This window comes from Peromyscus maniculatus, chromosome 4, assembly GCF_049852395.1.
Source record: "Peromyscus maniculatus bairdii isolate BWxNUB_F1_BW_parent chromosome 4, HU_Pman_BW_mat_3.1, whole genome shotgun sequence".
Taxonomy (NCBI): domain Eukaryota; kingdom Metazoa; phylum Chordata; class Mammalia; order Rodentia; family Cricetidae; genus Peromyscus; species Peromyscus maniculatus.
The window spans coordinates 99,599,677-99,618,050 of NC_134855.1; the positions used below are offsets into that span (position 1 = coordinate 99,599,677).

At 43.9% G+C, this 18,374-nt stretch overlaps 1 protein-coding gene across 4 annotated transcripts in view; it reads right to left on the reverse strand.

Annotated features, from left to right (window-relative positions):
• The window catches only part of Frmd5 (FERM domain containing 5), a 278,030-nt gene extending 261,398 nt beyond the window's left edge, over positions 1-16,632 (reverse strand). For 3 of the 4 annotated variants that reach the window (XM_076568612.1, XM_042276094.2, XM_042276093.2), the window contains exon 1: positions 13,918-16,632. In XM_076568612.1, coding sequence (XP_076424727.1) covers positions 13,918-14,019 — 102 coding nt within the window. In that variant the 5' untranslated portion in view covers positions 14,020-16,632. Of the gene's footprint in view, positions 1-12,489; positions 12,591-13,917 lie in introns of those variants that run through there. The other variant, XM_076568611.1, reaches the window with a different exon arrangement.
• Between the last annotated feature and the right edge of the window lie 1,742 nt (positions 16,633-18,374).

Here is an 18,374-nt window from a genome sequence, read left to right on the forward strand (position 1 = left end):
CACAGCAGTGGGGAGATCGGAATGCTGCCGGTGATGGGATGCTTAGGTCTGCGATTCCAGTACTAAGGGTAAGACAGGAGAATCGCCATGAGTTCAAGGCCAACGTGGGCTACCTGGTGAATTCCAGGATACCCTGAACTGGAGTGCGAACCGGTCAGAGAACGAAAGGCGGGAAGAGGCAAACATTACCTACGACACCGTTAATGACATAACTGTGAGGGCCAGGTCAGAAGCCTCTCCTTTGAGATTTAAAGTCAAAGTCAGAAAACAATCTCCTGGTCTGGAGAGATGGCTCCACGGTGAAGCGCACTGACTGCTCTTCCAGAGGACCTGGGTTCTATTCTCAGCACCCATATGGCAGCTCACAATTGTCTGTAACTCCTGTTCCAGAGGATCCGACACCCTCAGACAGACATAAATGCAGGCAAAACACCAATGCACACAAAATTAAAAAAAATAATAATAATTAGTTAAAAAAGAAAACAATCTCCTTGTAAAAGATAAACTAATAAAAGTCAACATAAAAATTTAAGTAATCTAGCTAAGTTCATTAATTTAAGGGGGGAACTGTATTGACAAATAAGTCCTAAGAAACTCCCAAACCTAGTTACCTAGTTAAACTAAACAGATCACATCCCCTGTGTAGGCCTTAGTAATATTTTTCTTTTACTTATTCTCTCTCTCTCTCTTTCTCTCTCTCTCTCTCTCTCTCTCTCTCTCTCTCTCTCTCTCTCTCTCTCTCTCTCTCTCTTCCCCTCCCTCCCTCCCTTCCTCCGTGTATGTGTGTGTGTGTGTGTGTGTGTGTGTGTGTGTGTGTGTCCATGCCCACGTGAGTGCGTGGGTGTGTAGTAATGTATATGCCATGGCATGTGTATGGAAACCAGATGGCAACTTTCTCTGCTTCCACCTTTACACTGGTTCCACCTTTACGGGGCTCGAACTCAGGCCCTCGTACTTTTGAGGCAGGGCTTTTTATCCAGAGTCATCTCACCAGCCTGTCTAGACCTTTTTTAAAAAAGGAAAAGAAACAGAAAAATTAACCTGTTTGGAAAAAAGCACAAACACATTTAAGTCATACCTGATAGATGTTAGAATAAGAGTTTTTATGATAAAGTGGAAAGGAACGAGCTACAGACTTCTCAGTGTTCACTGATATGCTGTTCAGGGAGAAAGGCCTGCAGTCTCCTGGATACATAGTTACTAAACCACTGCTGTGCAAAGGGACTGCTTCTGAGAACGTCATACAACCTGCAAGACTATCCCTCAAAACCATATGAATTCCAAACAACTTTCTAATGTATTTGTCCAACACCTTTGATGCTAAAATCATGGCCTCCGGTAGCAGAAACCAGTAGTCATTAATCCAAATATAACCAATTCAGATTCTGCATTAATTTTTAAAAGAGCTCTTAGGATTTTTAACTAACATGAGTCAATCCCCCAAAATGTAACTTGTATTAGACAGGAGATTAAATTGTTACTTTGTGTTCTGCAGAACTAAGATCAGATCACAGATAGGAGAGGCTCCAGGCTCTCCCTTTGACATCTCACTCTAAGAATAATGGCAGCTCTACACAACATCCTTCATCCAGGGAAAGACAGAGGAACACCCACTGGGCTATGAACAAATCTCTTGCGAACTACAGAATGGCCTGGCGCTAAAAGAGACCAGCGGGACCTTCCATCTGAGCCTTCTTTTCTGCAAAGGAGGAATCACATTGCATCTTGGAGGTCGGGTTGCCTGCCCAGGGTCTCAAAATCACTTAAGAGTCACACATTTAACACAGATCTCAAGTTTTCACCAATAACTATTGAACTCCCTGCTTATTTTATCAGAAAGCCATGAGAACAGCTGTGAACTCACGCAGACCTGAGTTCAAATTCAACAAGAGACACGGGGTCATGTTGGAAAAGAAGAAAAAAAAGTTAATAGAAAATTCTCCATTTAACACCTAATCCAGCCAAAGCCAAAAGTTTTCAAAAGTTTATAGATTGGAACCTCGGTGTGTCACTTTATTCGAGGCAGATTTCTATTCTTACTGTCTCAAGTTCCAGTTAACTAAAATATGCAAGACTTTTATGTTTAATAATGAACTTTAAGGGCACATATCACCATATATCATGCTCTGCCTTTTTGTATATTAACCTACATTGGGGATTTGAGGGGCACCATGGCACATGTGTGGACGTTAAAAGACATCTTTGGGGAGTTAGTTAGCTCTTTCCTATCTTGTTAGCTCCAGAGATAAAACTGAGGCCACCAGCTTTGGAGACAAACACCTTTCCCCACTGAGCCATCTCGCCAGGCTTACTGTTTTTCAATTCCTCCCACCTCCGGCAAAAGAAGGCACAAGCACACACGTAGAGCCTTGACACCAGCAAAGGCGAACCTGCGTCTGAATTTAGAGATGGCAGCGAGGTCGTTGCATAGTCCTCTGTGCATGAGGCTAGCATAAACAAGGCCTTCGGCTTGATCCCCAGCACCAAATAAATGAGAGAGGTCACAGTAAACGAGTGGCCGAAAGTACAAATTAGCATAAAGCAAAGAGAGTGATAAGGGATGAGCAGAAAAACCATCACATCAGGAAAGAGTTAGAAAATAGACGACTGCGGGATCTGCAAGCACAGTGCAGAGGGGAATTGCTGACCCAGCTTGCACAAAACCCTTGGCTAGACCTCAACACCAGCGGGGAGGGATGGAATTTGAGGAAGAGAAAATAGTTTTCCTACTTCTCTTGACACGCTCCTTCAACCACCAAGTAAAGGTATCTAATATAAGATATATTATTAATAAAAATAGTCCATAATATTTTATAATGACATGCTGGGAGATCTAATTTGCAGCAAGACAGTATATCATTATATCTGTCTCTTAAAAAATAATCAGACTGTCAAATGTAGCCAATATTAAAATTAGAATATGAGTAATGTCTTCTTTACCATAGCAATTATTAGAAAACAGTTCCTAGATGTGATTTCTGTTATATGGCTATTCATTTTAAACAAGCTTGTTTAAATCACCCCATATGTATTAAAAAGTTAGGCAGGGGCTGGAGAGATGGTTCAGCAGTTAAGAGCACTTGGTATCTTGCAGAGGATGTGGGTTCGGTTCCCAGCACCCACATGGTGGCTCACAACTGTAACTCCGGTTCTACGGGATCCAATGCTCTCTTCAGGCCTCCACAGGTACCAGACACACAGGCAGTGCACATCCGTAGATCCAGATAAAACACTTGTACATATAAAAAGGTAAGCAAAGAAGAGTGTTAGCTTTCAGGGTATCTCCACTGCTTATAAAATCTGGCACTGCCAGAGTTCTTCAGTTACATCACACAAACTACTTTCTTTTCCCCAACATAGTCCGCATATACTGGAATCTGAGGCTGAGCGTAATTTGAAGTTATCTCTCAGCAGCCAAGCGCCTTTCATAGAATAACTTCTCAGTAGGGTCCCAAAAAGCTGGTGGTCGGTCTAGCCTGTTGCATAGACTGTGTACTGTGAAATGCCAGGTTCACTGTTACATAAAATACCCTAGGCATCTTTGCTGGCCCATGAGTCCTTCTGACCTTCAGAACTCCAATCCACATTAACTTTGGGGTTTGGATATCTCTAGAGACAAAAGTCTGAAAGAAAGCAGGCTGGGTGGGTGCTTCCACCTGCTAAATTATCCCTGGAAATACACGGCATCCTTCAGTGAATTGATTAATTCTGCTCTCTAGTACTCTGATCAATGTTCTTATCTGCCTAGCTCACGTGTAACAAAACATGAGTTTTAATGGCACCTGCCTAGAGCACTGGAAACCCTCAGGGAATGCTGAAGGCAGCGCCTCCATTTAGGTGATCCCAAGATGAGGTAGGAGCCCAGATTAGAAACGTGTAAGTTAGATCGGGTGCAAGGGGAAAAGGGCTCTATACTAGCCTAGTGACAACAGACAATTCTCTGACTATGACGTGCCAGACTGTGTGGGTTCAAGTTCAATAGAAGTAGCCAGACATTTGCATGTGCACTGGGGCATGCTGTTTTGATATACCACTATCAGTTTTTTCAAGTCTTGGGCCTAAGTGCCTTCGCTAAATTTTTGGCTCCCATAATACCACTTCTCAGCAAACTCCCTTAATCTTTCCAACAGAAGAGTGTCAGCTATCCCCCATGCATCGGACTTTAGAAGATCCCTTCTTTTTCCAGAGCAAAATAACCTATTAGCATTGGCAATCTGCCGAACGCTGATTGCCCAAATGCCAGGCGCTCCTTTCTTGGAGGTTCCCATCTCCAAAGCTGTGGCCTGGCACTGTAGTCAGCGCTAAAAGTGCACCCTGGGTTGGGCTGGCAACTTCAGAGCTGGCAGGGAGGGGTTCCCTGGGGAATCCAGGGAAGTATGTCCTGGTGATCTACAGAAGCTATTTTTGGTGGGCACAGGTTTAGGGACAGAGATGCTCAAATGTGGCTTTTTAGGGCTTCATGCGTCACATTTCTTAACTGCTACTGCACAGCCAACGCAGAGCTGAGTCCATCAGGAGTTTTTTAAACATCAGCTAAAAGTTGGAATTTGATCATTACACTGATGCCCAAGAGAAGAGGATTCTTGGAAATAAAATTCATAAGTAGTTGCTACAGCTACAGGATTAAGATTGAAATGCACGACCATCATTTTGTGAGGAATCTTAATTTGTGTTATACAGTCTTAGAATTAGACATCATTTACCACAAGCTTTATGCATTTATTTTTAGTTTGGACTGATTCCTCTCAGCCTGTCAAATATGATTGAAATTTTGCTGACAGTAATTCTCTCTCAGCAAGTATTATTTCTGTTGTTTGACTCAACCATACCAGAGTACGTGAGACAAACACAGTAAAAGAAAAGCTAAACACTTGACATCTTCAGCTTTTCTATCTGAAGTAGCTTCTTAACTCAGCCTGGAATGCCCTCCATCCATTCCCAAGTCTCATTTTCTGCTTTGGCAATCTTTCACAACCTAGATCAAATTTCACCTCCGCTGCGAACTATTTACTAACTTGCAGTCCCTCCGCCTCTCCCAACCCCCTCCCCCATTTGCACTGTCAAAGTATATCAGCTGCCTGAGCCCCCAATCCATGATGATTATAGCTTATGAATTGTAATTTGTTAAATTAAATGACAAATTAAATTAAATTTACTATGTCTTTCTCCCTGTGCTCCCTAAGTTATGGAGAATATGTGTTTGAAAAACAATACATAAATATGCAATGAGCAAGGGCTGGAGAGATGGGCTCAGTGGCTAAGAGCTCTGGCTGCTCTTCCAAGGACCTGGGTTCGAGTCCTAGCACCCACATGGCTGATAACTGTCTATAATTCCAGTTCCAGGGAATCTGATGCCCTCTTCTGGCCTCCACAGGCACTGCATACATACAGGTAAAACACCCATATAGAGTAAATAAGTATGCAATGATCAAATCATTTTTAAGAGAGGAGATGAAGAACACAAAACTGATAAATGTAACATCAAAGTGGTATGATGAACAAAATCTCCAGAATCTCGCCAACCTGAAGATAGGTCTGCATATGTGCAAACAAAGTGAGAGAGTAAGATCATCCAAGAATAAAAATTAGAAATCATATCCAATAAACAAGACTTGTTAATCTTGCCCATGAGGCCTCCATAGTCAGGCAGGGCCTCTCAAACCTAGGCCGCATGAGAACCACCTGGAAATCTTGTTCTAAAGGGCTTCCACGGTAGAAAGATGGCTCAGTTGCTCAGTTGGCCAAGTGCCTGCCTTTCAAGCACAAAGACCAGAGCTTGATCCAGAGAACCCCTCTGACAAAAGAAATGCCTGGCATGTGGCACACACTTGTCATCTCGGCGGTGAGAAAGAAGAGACAGGGAGATCCCTGGCTTGGCCTACTCTGTGACCTCTAAGCCAGTGACAGACTGTGCCTCAGAAATGGTAGGTGGTCCTGAAGAACATCAGAGGTTGTTCCCCTGGCCTCCACATGCATGAGCACACACATGTATGCACACCCCTAACACATATGAGCGTGCATACATACACACATACACACACACATACGTAAGGTTTTGGAGCTTGATCTCCAGTTTCTGATTCACCAGGGCTGAGGTGGAGCCAAGAATTTACCTTTCTAGTGAGTACCCCGTTGAGTACATGGTAATTTTGTGGTCCAGCGATCATACTTTGAAACCCACTGGCTTTATCCATTCCTTACGTTACTCCATCCTCCATGCTTTTGACAGGGCTCACAGTTTCTACAAAAGGAGTGGGAGCTATGAGTTATAAAATAGGAAGATGCTCTGAATGATGCATGAGACAGCTAAATCTGTTCTGCTCTTGAATGGGTTCCCTTAGTAGGCAATAGTTTTCTGGGGCTTTGAAATGATCACTGGCACTCAGAGTGAGTCTTAAAGCACTTCTGGAGTGGTCCAGAGCACTTCTCCATACAAATCAGTAGATGAGGTCACGGTCATGCAAGTAGTCAGAAGGCGGGGGTAGGGGGGTGACAGCCACCATCACTGTCAATGGGCTGTTTTCTGTAGACGAGTGAATGGCACTATTGTACAAAAACTCAATGGGTGCCAAGCATGTGGCCCAATTATTTTGCCCGTATGAGCATGGCACGGAAGGGTCTCCTTAGAAAACTTGATTCACGTTTGTGGGGGTTTTTTGATTGTTTTTGTTTGCTTTTTTTTGTCTTGTATCCACAGGCAAAAGCCTAGAGATTTTCACCAAGTTCCTGTCTTTCAAACCTAAAACATAAGTAAGTTGGGAAGATCATAAACACCATCTGTAGAAATAAAGAAAAATCATTTCAGCTGGTGAAAGACAAGCACACTGGTCTACACCGGTCAGAATACTCGCATCAGTGAGGGCCAATCACACAGCAGCCTTGGAAGAGGCCATGATTTACCTCTAGGGATCAGTCTCAGAAAAACTGGAGTTCAAGGGACTTGGTGAGGTGGCTAAGTCAGCAAAGGGCTTGCTGTGCACGCATGAGGACCCGAGTTTGCATCCCGAGCACCCCCATAAAAAGCTGGGCATGGCAGCACCTGTCTGGGGAGGCAGAGACGGGGTTCCCAGAGCTCACTGTCCGATCAATCCAGCTAAACTGGTGAACTCCAGGATAAGAGAATGACCCTCTGTCAAAAAATAAAGTGGAGAACAATTAAGGAATCTAAGTTCAATCTAAGCACACACACACACACACACACACACACACACACACGGTGGTGGGGGGGGCGGGTGCATGGGAGAAGTAAGTACTCTTCCATTCTGTTCTCCATGGTCCATCTTTGACCTTCCCTATATTTAAGGTAGTATTTAAGGTATTGGTCACTACACCAGAGTCTTAAATGAATAGAAGACCTGTTTCAGTGCTAGAATGGACATATGACTGGGTATTTTGACCTTAGGGGGAACACTCACCAGCAACATGGGAATGAAAATGGCTTAGTGCTCCTCAAATTGCTCAGCTGCATAAAAATCAAACTAAACAAACAAAAAAACACACAAAGATGACCTGAGTTTGAAGGATCAAAGCCAGAAGGCAAGAGGGACAATGACTATCAGGCCACCAGATGATCATCACTACCACTCTGAGCACCACACAGATGAGAGAGTTGCAGGGTATCGTCAATCCTCGCCAAATTCACCTGTGTTGTATGAGCCCTGGCAAGGCACACCTAATGAAGAGTGACCCACAGGGAGCTGCTCCACGAACCAGGGTCTGCTAGTTCAGACAGCGTGTTATAGACTAGGTTGTCTGTCGAAGATGACTTCACCTTGACATAGCCCTCACTAGGACAGCCGGGCAGCATGGTTTACTTGGAGGTCCACATCCTATTCTGTGGAGTAATGATTTTGGCGATAGGAGCCAAAGAGTTTTATGCAGCTGTGAGGGATGCTGCATTCAAAGCGCTAATGCCGGCAGGCCACGAAGGTTCCATGAAGCACATCACTGAGACAGTGCTCATTTGCTATGGCTCTCTATGCCTGCAGGAATGGGGAAGAAGCCCTGAAGGACACGAGAAAAACCCGACGGTGCTTACTGACTGGGTACCATGCACTCAACAAGGGACAAGTGCTGCGTTATCGGAGATGCCAAAGGCCCCATACGTACCACATTTACACACCTGACCTTAGAAAACTGGTCTGGGAGAGATGGGTTAAAAGGAGTTATAGAGTTAGGAGATGTTTATTGTTTTCAGGTACATGAAATTTGGGGGTATCACCACTGCAATCATACAGCACAAATCAAAACAAATGGTTTGGGGGTTTTTTGTTGTTGTTTTTGTTTTTGTTTTTTGTTTTTTGTTTTTGTTTTTGTTTTGTTTTTAATCTAGAACGGTAGAGGCCTCAAGCTAGGTGCTATAATTTTTAGGCTCACAACCTTACAGCTTGCTCTTAATTTCATCCTTTATAAGTTCCAACATATAATTCTCAAAAAAAAAAACGCTTTTTGATCAATTTAGTACAGCAATAAATTATATTATCATTAAAGTTCTTCCAAAAATTAATTCCTTGCTTCTGATACTACATCACATATGCAAACCTGTGCATAAACCACTGCAAATCCATAACAAAAATGTCTGTTTGCCTGTGTGGTGGCTGCACTCCCATAATCCCAGCACTTGGGAGGCAGAGGCAGGTGGATCTCTGGGAATTCGCTATCAGCCTGGTCGGTATGGTGAGTTCCAGGACAGCCAGAGCTACATGACAGAGAGACTCTATCTCAAACAAACAAACAAAAGTCTGTTTATAACGGGTGCTGCAGCTGATAGGACAGCTATGATAAATGAGTCTCTGGGCTACAAAGTTAACTCAAAATTTCATGTTCTTTTATTACATGGTTTGCTGAATTGCCTCATCTAGCACATTCATGCCAAGCGTTTAACAGAATGCAAATTCATACAAATACCCATAAGTAAAATCTGTTGTGGTGCATGTTTCTGGATTCCCGGAGCGCTGCTGCTACCCCATAAACAGAAAGAATGAGGAGACAGTCAAGGATCCAGAATTTATCTTCTGTGCCAAGAAGATATATTTTATACAATATCTAATTAGTTTTATACAATATTTAATACTGAAGTTAAGAAGCAATACAAGTGTTTTTAGGATTCTGGGAGGCTAATTTTTTTTTCTTTCATTTGTCTTTATTAAGAAAATTTCTACTCACTCCACATACTATCCACAGATCCCTCCTCCCTCCTCCCACCCACTCCCAGCCTTCTTTCCCAAGCCACCCCGCATCCCCACATCCCTGGGAGGCTAATTTTATACTTATCTTAATTTCAAGAACTAAAGACTAACTGACTTGCTATTGTAACAGATCCTGAGACAGCATAATTACCTGTTAAGTAATTTTTTTTAAAAATCAATATTCATGAAAATACAACATCTTTGTGTTTTTCTCTGTGAATAAAATTATCCTAATTTTCTACCAACTTCTGCATTAATGAAACCAAGGGCTCCACTTATAAAATATGAAGCAGAAATTCTTGGAAAAGGCAACCCATAGTCCAAGAATAAGCATCCTCCTAAAGCCAAAGGCATAGGTAAGACAGAGGGAGAGAAATGGGAACTCGTGGGGTTTTTATTTATGGGCTGGGGCGTCAAAGAACAGCTTGTAGGAGTTGGTTCTGTCCCTCTGCCGTGGGGACTCCTGGGATCAAACTCAGGTCATCAGCCTTGGCAGCAAGCTGATGAGCTATCTCATCAGCCCAAGTTCTTAAATTTTAAAGAAAAGGTCTAATGAGTTATACTATCCCAGGATGGAATTTCACAACTTCATTGAGACTAACTAGAAATCATTTGAAGGCAAGTTATGATTTAACCTGACTTATTTTTCTTTTTTTTTCAAGTAAGAATTTCTCAATGCACCAGGCAGTGGTGGCCCACGCCTCTAATCCCAACACTCAGAAGGCAGAGCCAGATGGATTTCTGTGAGTTCAAGGCCAGCCTGGTCTACAGAGCCACCAGGACAGGCACCAAAACAACACAGAGAAACCCTGTCTCAAAAAAAAAAAAAAAAAAAAAAAAATTCTCAATTCTGTTTTGTGTTTTAATGTTCCTTGTTTATTTGTAATATTTCCAATTAATTTTCTTTTTGCTATGAAATAAGCATTAATATTTCCATTGTATATATGAGAAAATTAAGGTAGGAAAATAGAAATCAATTTAGGGAGTCAAAATAGTGAATAAGATTAAGAATTAGAAAGACATTGGTTTAAATACAGTAAGGCCACTTACTAACAATAAATAAATTCCTTTGACCTCTGGGACCTGCCTTTTCATCTATAAAATCAAAACAATACTACCCATCTCTTTCCTGTAAGGCACAAACCAAGTGTCTAACAGAATGCTTAGCATGTAATCAGCCATTCAGCACAGGGCCCACCCACCAATCCACCATCCCATTTTCCTCATTTAGTACAATGGATATATAATCAGTCCATAATGCCATTGTGAGGGAAATGAGGTACAATGAACGCAGAGATCCCTGGCAAGCCCAGAACCCCACTCATGTGCTCCCCCCTCCCTCCCTCCCTCACTCTAGGTCTCAAAATGACTAGGTAGTTGAGCCACAATCAAATCCAAGCATTGGCCCCCCTACAGAACTGCCTCTGCACACACAGCTTGTTTATAACTGAAAAATCTGCTTAACCTGGCTGCTTCATCTGTGGTTTTCATGTGTCCCAAATAAAATCTAACTCATTTCTAAGGTGGTTTCATCTTTCAGTTATCACCCCCCAAATATTATAATGCCTCTTTTGAAAATACTGATTTGTCCAATAGCTATTGCTCTCAAACGTCTGCACTATGTCCTAAATAATACATAAACTATTAAAAGTGTGTTCCTTAGGACAAAGCATGTCTAGACATTTAAATTATTCCATTCAGGTTGACTTCAGCGATACTAGCTAGTATTTTAATATTTCATTTTTTTCTATTTCCTCCCAAATAAAAAGTCAGGTAGTAAAAGGGGAAAATAAATACAGATTTGCAAAAATTAAAAACAGAAGAGTCAAAAATGTGGATCAGATCTGAATGTCTGAGGCAATGACCTTCAAAACTGGCTATTAACAATGTTCTTCACAGGGGAGCAATTATCCTACAATCCTCCTATGTATACTTTCATTTCTCCTGGTCTACAGATGCATTTCCATATCAGAAAGGATGAAAGAGTAGGCCTGTGCCTGGGAGAACCTTCTTCGAAAAGATAGAAGACATTCTGGTTACCTTAATAATCACATCCTGAAGGCCAGCTCACTAGAACTGCATTATGAAATGCCGCTAAAGCAATACCTTGACAGAATTGCTGTACAACTGGAATTTACCAAACATGGTTTTCATGACACCAACCCACTGGTATATTTCTAATTCTGTATTGCCCTACATGGTCTCTGGCTATTTTAAAAGCCATAAAAATATTTCTAAAATAGACACCATATCTAAATGAAAGTATAACACCTCAAGAAGAAAGGAGTCCAAACCATCGACAAAAGATTTAAAATATACAGTATTGCTATTCTTAAAGTATTGAAAATAATGCTTAGCTAAATAAGAAGCCCATCCCTCTTTCCCATGTTAAAACTGCACCGAGTACTTAACAAGTAAGCACATGTGGACACACACATACACACATTACAGACACACGCACACATACACACACACAGTAGAAATATAAAATGGGAAAGTTGCTAAGAAAAGTTAAATGCTTTGTTTAAAAAGCTGCATATAGAAAAATATTAGAGTCCTGTGGATAATTGTCTTTTTTTCAAACCTTTTCTCATATGGATAAAAATAAAGGCAAAATACTATCTAAATAGTGGTGTAAAAAATGGCAAATATGCTACAATTCCTCTGTTTTAGAGTTGGCACCAGAATCACCACGTACAATGATTAACACATCTAGCCTGTGTACAGGGGCCATGACTAATTTTTATAACGTTAAATTATAAAAATAAGAGCAACAAAAAATGAACACGAACAGTAGAACACAGTAAACATTACTCCAATAAGTCCAATTTAACTTTAAAATATGTTTTCTCAGTGACAATAAGAACCATCCACAATTACAATATTAATCAACCTCACCGGCTCTGAGGACAAGGGAGAATCAAAAGTTGCCTTTCCTGATACCTGAAACCAGAAGATTATAAACATTTTTCAAGGAGTGATGTTTCCTTAGATCTCTACACGTTGGCAAGAGTTAATGATCTCCTGGAGAAATTTTATGTCACTACATACCACAGAAGTATTCTTAAGGTTTATGAAGTCTAAACCTCACACTGCCCTCGGCAGGCTATTGTACACATTTGTTAAATTTTTAAACGAAAAGACTTTAAAAGCTCTTGACAGTGTACTCAAACTGCGAAGGTGTCAATTCCATGTTTTCTCCTCCTCCATTAAAACAAAACAGGGAGAAAACTGTACATAGAAACAATGACACCATAGAAACAAAAAGTAGCACGCCATCGAGTAGGGAAATAATACATACCATCTCTCCGTCATAGCCAATTACAAAAACCCTTTCACTTAATGGCTAGCATCTTTATGGGCGTTTAATCTGTATTAAGTAGCCTTCAAAAGATAGTCTGTGCTCTGTCTCTGCTCTCCTGGATCTTTGGCAGCAGTCAGCACTTAAGCTCAGGGCTTGGGGAGGGGGAGTCCTTGGAAGGGGGCAGGCTGAACTAAGCACAGTCAGCATTAAGCAGACACTGGAGCGTCTTTCTCACACGTCTCTATTTTATGCTATTGAGCATTGTCGGCAAGATGGATGGATGGATGGATGGATGGATGGATGGATGGATGGATGGATGGATGGATGGATGGATGGATGGATGGATGGGGGCATCCTGCGGGTAAGGTCTAGGCAGGCAGTTTTTGTCACATCTGAGCCTAGAAGCCTCCTCCAGATTCTTGCGGGAAAGGAAAGGGATCAGGTGAGACCCTCCCGGGTCTAACTCAATTTGCTTCTCCACAAAGAGCAGTTTCTGGCAGGGAGCGCAGGGTCGGTCCTCTGGTAGAAGAATTAAACACGAGAGCATTATCGGTGCTTTCAATCTCTGACTTTATAAAGGAGAGACTGCATTCCTGGGGAAAACACTATATGACTCCTGACGCGCCACACAGCAGTAGTGAAGGGACACAAGCCAGGGGTTGTAAAAAAAAAAAAAAATCCTTTCAAAACGCCAGGATCTGAAAGAAATGCTGTGCGGCATTATTGCATTGTTGGCTTTTCTATAAGTCTCCGATTCTTTCCAGCCACTGCCAATCTCCAAATCTCTGGGACTTGTTGCTAAATCTTTGCCTCACGCCCCCCACCCCCAGAAATAACCAACACGTTGAGATTTGGGGATCAAAAGACGAGGAAGGGAGCTAACCCCTCAAAGCACAGAGGGCTGGTCGCCTTCAATAGGCCACTCTGCATGGGCTGCGCGTTCCGTCTGACTCACAAACGCTCGAGAGAAATTATGACATAAACCTTTATCCTTCCAACCAGGGAGATAAAGGCTGGCTGGCGGGCCTGGCGGGGCCGGGGGGAACCTCAGCCCGCGTCCCGACGGGGCGACCCAGGCAGGCGTCTCCTGCCCTGCCCGCCTAGCTCCGGACGCCCGCCCAAAGGTGCTACCTATCCGCCGGCTGGAGGAGCCAAGACCCGGGGTCCTCCGCCCGGGAGGGCGCAGAGCAGAGGAGTTGCGGGTGCGGGACGCGACTCACCCCGCAGGGGCGCGCGGCGCGTGGTACCAGCCCCCGGCTGAGCTCGGGCAGGGATGCCGCGCGTCGGGCGGTGCGGCTGCGGGGCGGACAAAGCGCTGCGCCGGGGCTAGAGCTGGGGCGACCCCGGGCGGCGGCCCCCCGCCAACTTGGCCGAGTCTAGGGAGCGGGACCCCGCGAGCGGGCGGGCGGGCGGCGCGGCGCTGACCTGGATGGTGCAGGTGTACTCGCTGTCGTCCAGCAGCCGCACGGTGCAGCTGTACTCGCGCTCCAGACTCCTGCTGCTGCCGCTCATCAACCTGCTCAGCATCTTCCCGCCCGCTCGCCCGTCCCCGGGAGCGACGCGGCGGCGCTGCGGACTCCGGACCCGTCGCCCTTCAGCGCGGCAGCTCCGCGCCGGGCCCTGGCACCTGTACCATCACCCTGGCCGGATCGCCGCCGCTGCCTCCTCCCGCCCCACTCTTCTTCCTTCTCCAGAGCCACCACCGCCTCCCCCCCAAGCCCCAAGCAAGCTGGGTTCTCTCCCGGGCGCCCCAGTGCCCGTGCCCAGCTCATGGGGCGGGGCCTAGTTAGGGGGCCAATGGAGGTCAGCGCGGCGGAACCGATTGGCAGGAGGAAGAGCCAATCACGATAGGGAATAGGGATGATGAGCGGGCTGAGGAAGCAATCATCGCAAAACAGCAGTACCGAACCCAGTCGGACCAGCCCTCTAGCGTCCCAAGCCCTCGCTCGCTCCCTTCGCGGGCGGTGGTTGGTATGAATGCTGTTTGCCTCGGCTGGGCCATGTGTGGACACTTGACAAGATCGGTGTCTGCTACCTGGAATAACATTTGAACTGTTTCAGGAGTCAAGTCCTGCACCCTGCAACGCGAGGTTCCTGCCCTCTTGGAAACCAAGGCGAGGAGGCAGCACCTGCAGAAAACAGGCGCCCACGACTCCAGACCAGGCGGCTGCCCCCACCTGTGCGCTACCCTAAGTCTGCTCCATGGGCCCCTGTTCTCGCGCACCCTTAATTTGGTGAACATCTGTCTTACAATAGCTACTTCCACCGCTGCGACCACAGAAGCTTGTAAGCGCCCGGATTTAGCGCCTAGAAATCCCTGCGCTCTAGCCCTCCTTTTATTATCAGAAGACAAAAGGAGCCTGAGGTGTGCTCCATCGCTGGGCTAGGAACAGGAAGTGATGGACCCTTCCTTGCACTTTCAGAAAGATTTACTGCATCTTCAGACTTCCTCAGCAAAACACAATAGGTCAGGAGCTGTACAGCACACAAAGAAACGGGGGAAATGCTTTCTCTCCTTTGTGTTCTCCACATCTGCAGACTTAAAGTTCCTTCCCAGAACTTCACTCAGAGACATATTCACCCTCAAAGATTTTATGATTAGTAATATTAGCATGTGCGCGTGCGGGGAATATGAACACCCAGGGGCCACGCACAAGTGTGGAGGTCAGAGAACAACTTTGTTGAATCAGTTCTCTCCTTCCACTTTTATGTGGTTTGCAGTGGTTAAGCTCGTGTCGCCAGACTAGCGTGGCAAGCACCTTTACCCACTGAACCATCTCACTAGCTCCACCCTCAAAGATTTCAATGGAAGGAAATGTCATAAAGGAATCAAGCTAGAATAGAGATGTAATTCAGTGGTAGAACACTGGCCTAGCGGGTGACAAGATCCAGCTCTGAAACAATGTCAATGCAGAACGTTAGTGCTATGAGAAATATATCCGTTTAAAATAATGAATTATTAATAATTTCCTATTACCTGTATGCTCTTCTGATATCTTCAAAACACAATATTAAAACCCCTATACCAGACTAGAAAAAAATTGACCTATTTTGATTTTAATTTAATCAACTTACTTGTCTACTTACTTGCCTGGACTTGGGGATCAAATCCAGAACCTTGCATTTGCTAGTTAAGGGCTTGGGGTAGCTCTAATATTGAGCTACATCCCCAACCTTTGCGTTTTTAAGACAAGTTTCACTATGTAGCTCAGATGTCCTCCAAATGTACCCCCCTTCAAGTTCTCCAGTGTTTGGATTAGAGGCATGTGGCACCTAGCTGGCTCTTGACCTTTACAGCATGCTTCACCAGTGTCTTTAGATTCCAATAACCCCCACCCCCATCACCTTAGTAACGTGGACTGCTCCCTTGCTGCATTTAATAGGCATGGGAAGAGGTTCCTCTTTTCAATGTAATCCTGACATAGTTACAAAACGAAACCAAAGATTCAAATGCGGTCTACTTTATAACCTGGGAAGTAACTTGGGGCCTAGAATACAGATGTAGACATTCTATAAACGATGAACTGAAAAATGGAATTAACAGGCAGTCTACTATATCTACAACTCCAAGGGAGATCCATAAAGAAACTAGGAACTTCAGGAAGGTCTTGTAGACAAGTATAATCACTACTATGTTAAAAAGGATAGTCTATTAAGTCCAGCCTTGTTGTATAACTGGGAAAGAATGGAAATTTTCAAGCAGGAAGCACTTTTGTAGAAGGCAAAAGTAGCTATTTGTTATAAAAATCTAAACAAGGAAGGGAAAATGTCCAAGAAGGAACTAGAGGAAACCCATTAGTGTGATGATGGGGACGTGTCTTTAACAGGTTATGCAAACAAGCAGCTGTTAGAATAAAAAGAAAAGCCCCATGAATCCAGAAAAGCTGCAAAGAACTGAATGCTGTCTTCAAAGTGGGACCATAGATGCAATCGAGAAGGGTGAGATGGTGGCTGCTGTGCCAGCGTTTTAAGTAGCATCTCTGCTTAGTCTAAGAAAGTCACATCTGCCTGGAAGCTCCCCAGTTCAAGATTCACCCATGTTTGTGCATAAGATACATATGCAAACTGTCCTCTCCTCTCTGATACAGAACAGAGGGTGGAAAACAAAAATAAATAAAAAAATAAAAAGAATCTAGTATATGCCTCGAAAACAAGATCATGGGCAGAAGTTCATGGGAAACTGGAAAGATGGGGTTCCAATAAAGGTGAACAAAAAATACTTTGCTGTTTTTTTTTTTTTCTCATTTGTTGAGCCCAGTACGGAGAAGGTTAGTTCACTAAAAGGCTGCATGTGGGGCTGAGGAAATAGTTCAGCTGGTCAAGGGCCTGCTTGGCTTGTACAAAAACTCTGGGTCTTATTCCAGAAGCACATAGAATAGGGTGTTTTGGTGTACAGCTATGATCCCGGCACTCAGAAGGTAGAGGCAAAAGGATCAGAAAGTTCAAGGTCACCTTTCTGCTACAAAGTGGATTTTAGGCCATCCTATGCTAAAACCCTGTTTCAAAAAAAAACAAAACACAAAGCTTCTTGTGCCTTTGAGAACCACAATGTCCTGCTTTCATGTCTTGAAGTATAAGGAAGCTATATTTAAAACAAAATTGCAAATTACAATGGTTGTGAACCCCACCTTCCAAGTTATCAGTATGCTGGCTCCCTTCTCCATTGTAAAGTGGTCCCCAGGTGTCCTAGTTTCGTTTCCTGTTTCCTGACAAAAGCAATGTAGGGGGAAAGGGTTTAATTTTAATTCTAGGTTACAGTCCATCGTTGTGACTCAAATCATCAGAACTTGGAAGCAGCCATTCACAGCCACAGTCAAGCTGAGGGGGAATAAATGCATACATGCTTGTACTCAGCTCACCTTCTCCATTTCTATACAGTCCAAGACCCAAACTCAAGGAATTTACCTTGTACCTCTCACAGATGTGCAGGCCTTCCCACTTCTATTAATGTAATCAAGACAATCCTCACAGATGTACCACAGTCAAGCAGAACCTAGCCAATTCCTCTTTGAGACATTCCTGTCAGGTGATTCTAGATTTCATCAAGTTGACACCAGGAGAGGTACCACCTCCCAGATATGCCTGAAATACCTGGATGCCTTTATTTCAGATGCCCACCCCACACCCCGCCCCATCACCATACCCTGCTGGTCTCTCTCTCCAACCAATACATCTTTGCCCTAGGTTTTGGCAGGAAGGAGGGTTGCCTTTTCTTTTTCTTTCTCTCTTCTTCTTTCCTTTCCTTTCTTTCCTCTGACATCCACACCCATGCTATGGCATTTGCCCCACTCAATGAAAATGTAATAAAATACAAAAGAAAATAAAAAAAAATAGTTTAAAGACTGGGGAGATAGCTCAGCATTACAAGAATGTGCCAGCACTCACAGTGCAAGACAACACTTTCTAAAATAATAGTTTAACTGATGGTAGTCGCTCACGAAGGCAGGAAGCAAGTTGAAAGTGACACATGCTTGTAATCCCAGAACTGACAAGGTAGAGACAGAAGGATCCCCGGGGTTCAACAGCCAGCTGGTCTAGACTAATTGATGAGTTCCAGGCTAATGAGAGGCCCTGTCTCAAAGGAAGTGGACGAAGTTCCCAAGGATGATGCCTGAGGTTGTCCTCTGGCATCATCATGTGCACACACATGCATCCACACAAACGTACAGTCTAACAACAGTTCCTACAAAGACTGAGTTATTCAGTCTTTATGAGTAGGTCCAGGAAGAACTTCATCAAAGCCAGGCCAGTCCCTTGGTGTAGTCATCTCCCCAGAAAGCAATAAGGAGCACATCTGTCTCTGATTTCTTGTCCCCCTTATATCTCAGCTTCTACTTTCCTAAGAACAGGCTCTCCAACAAGGACATTCACATTTCTCTATG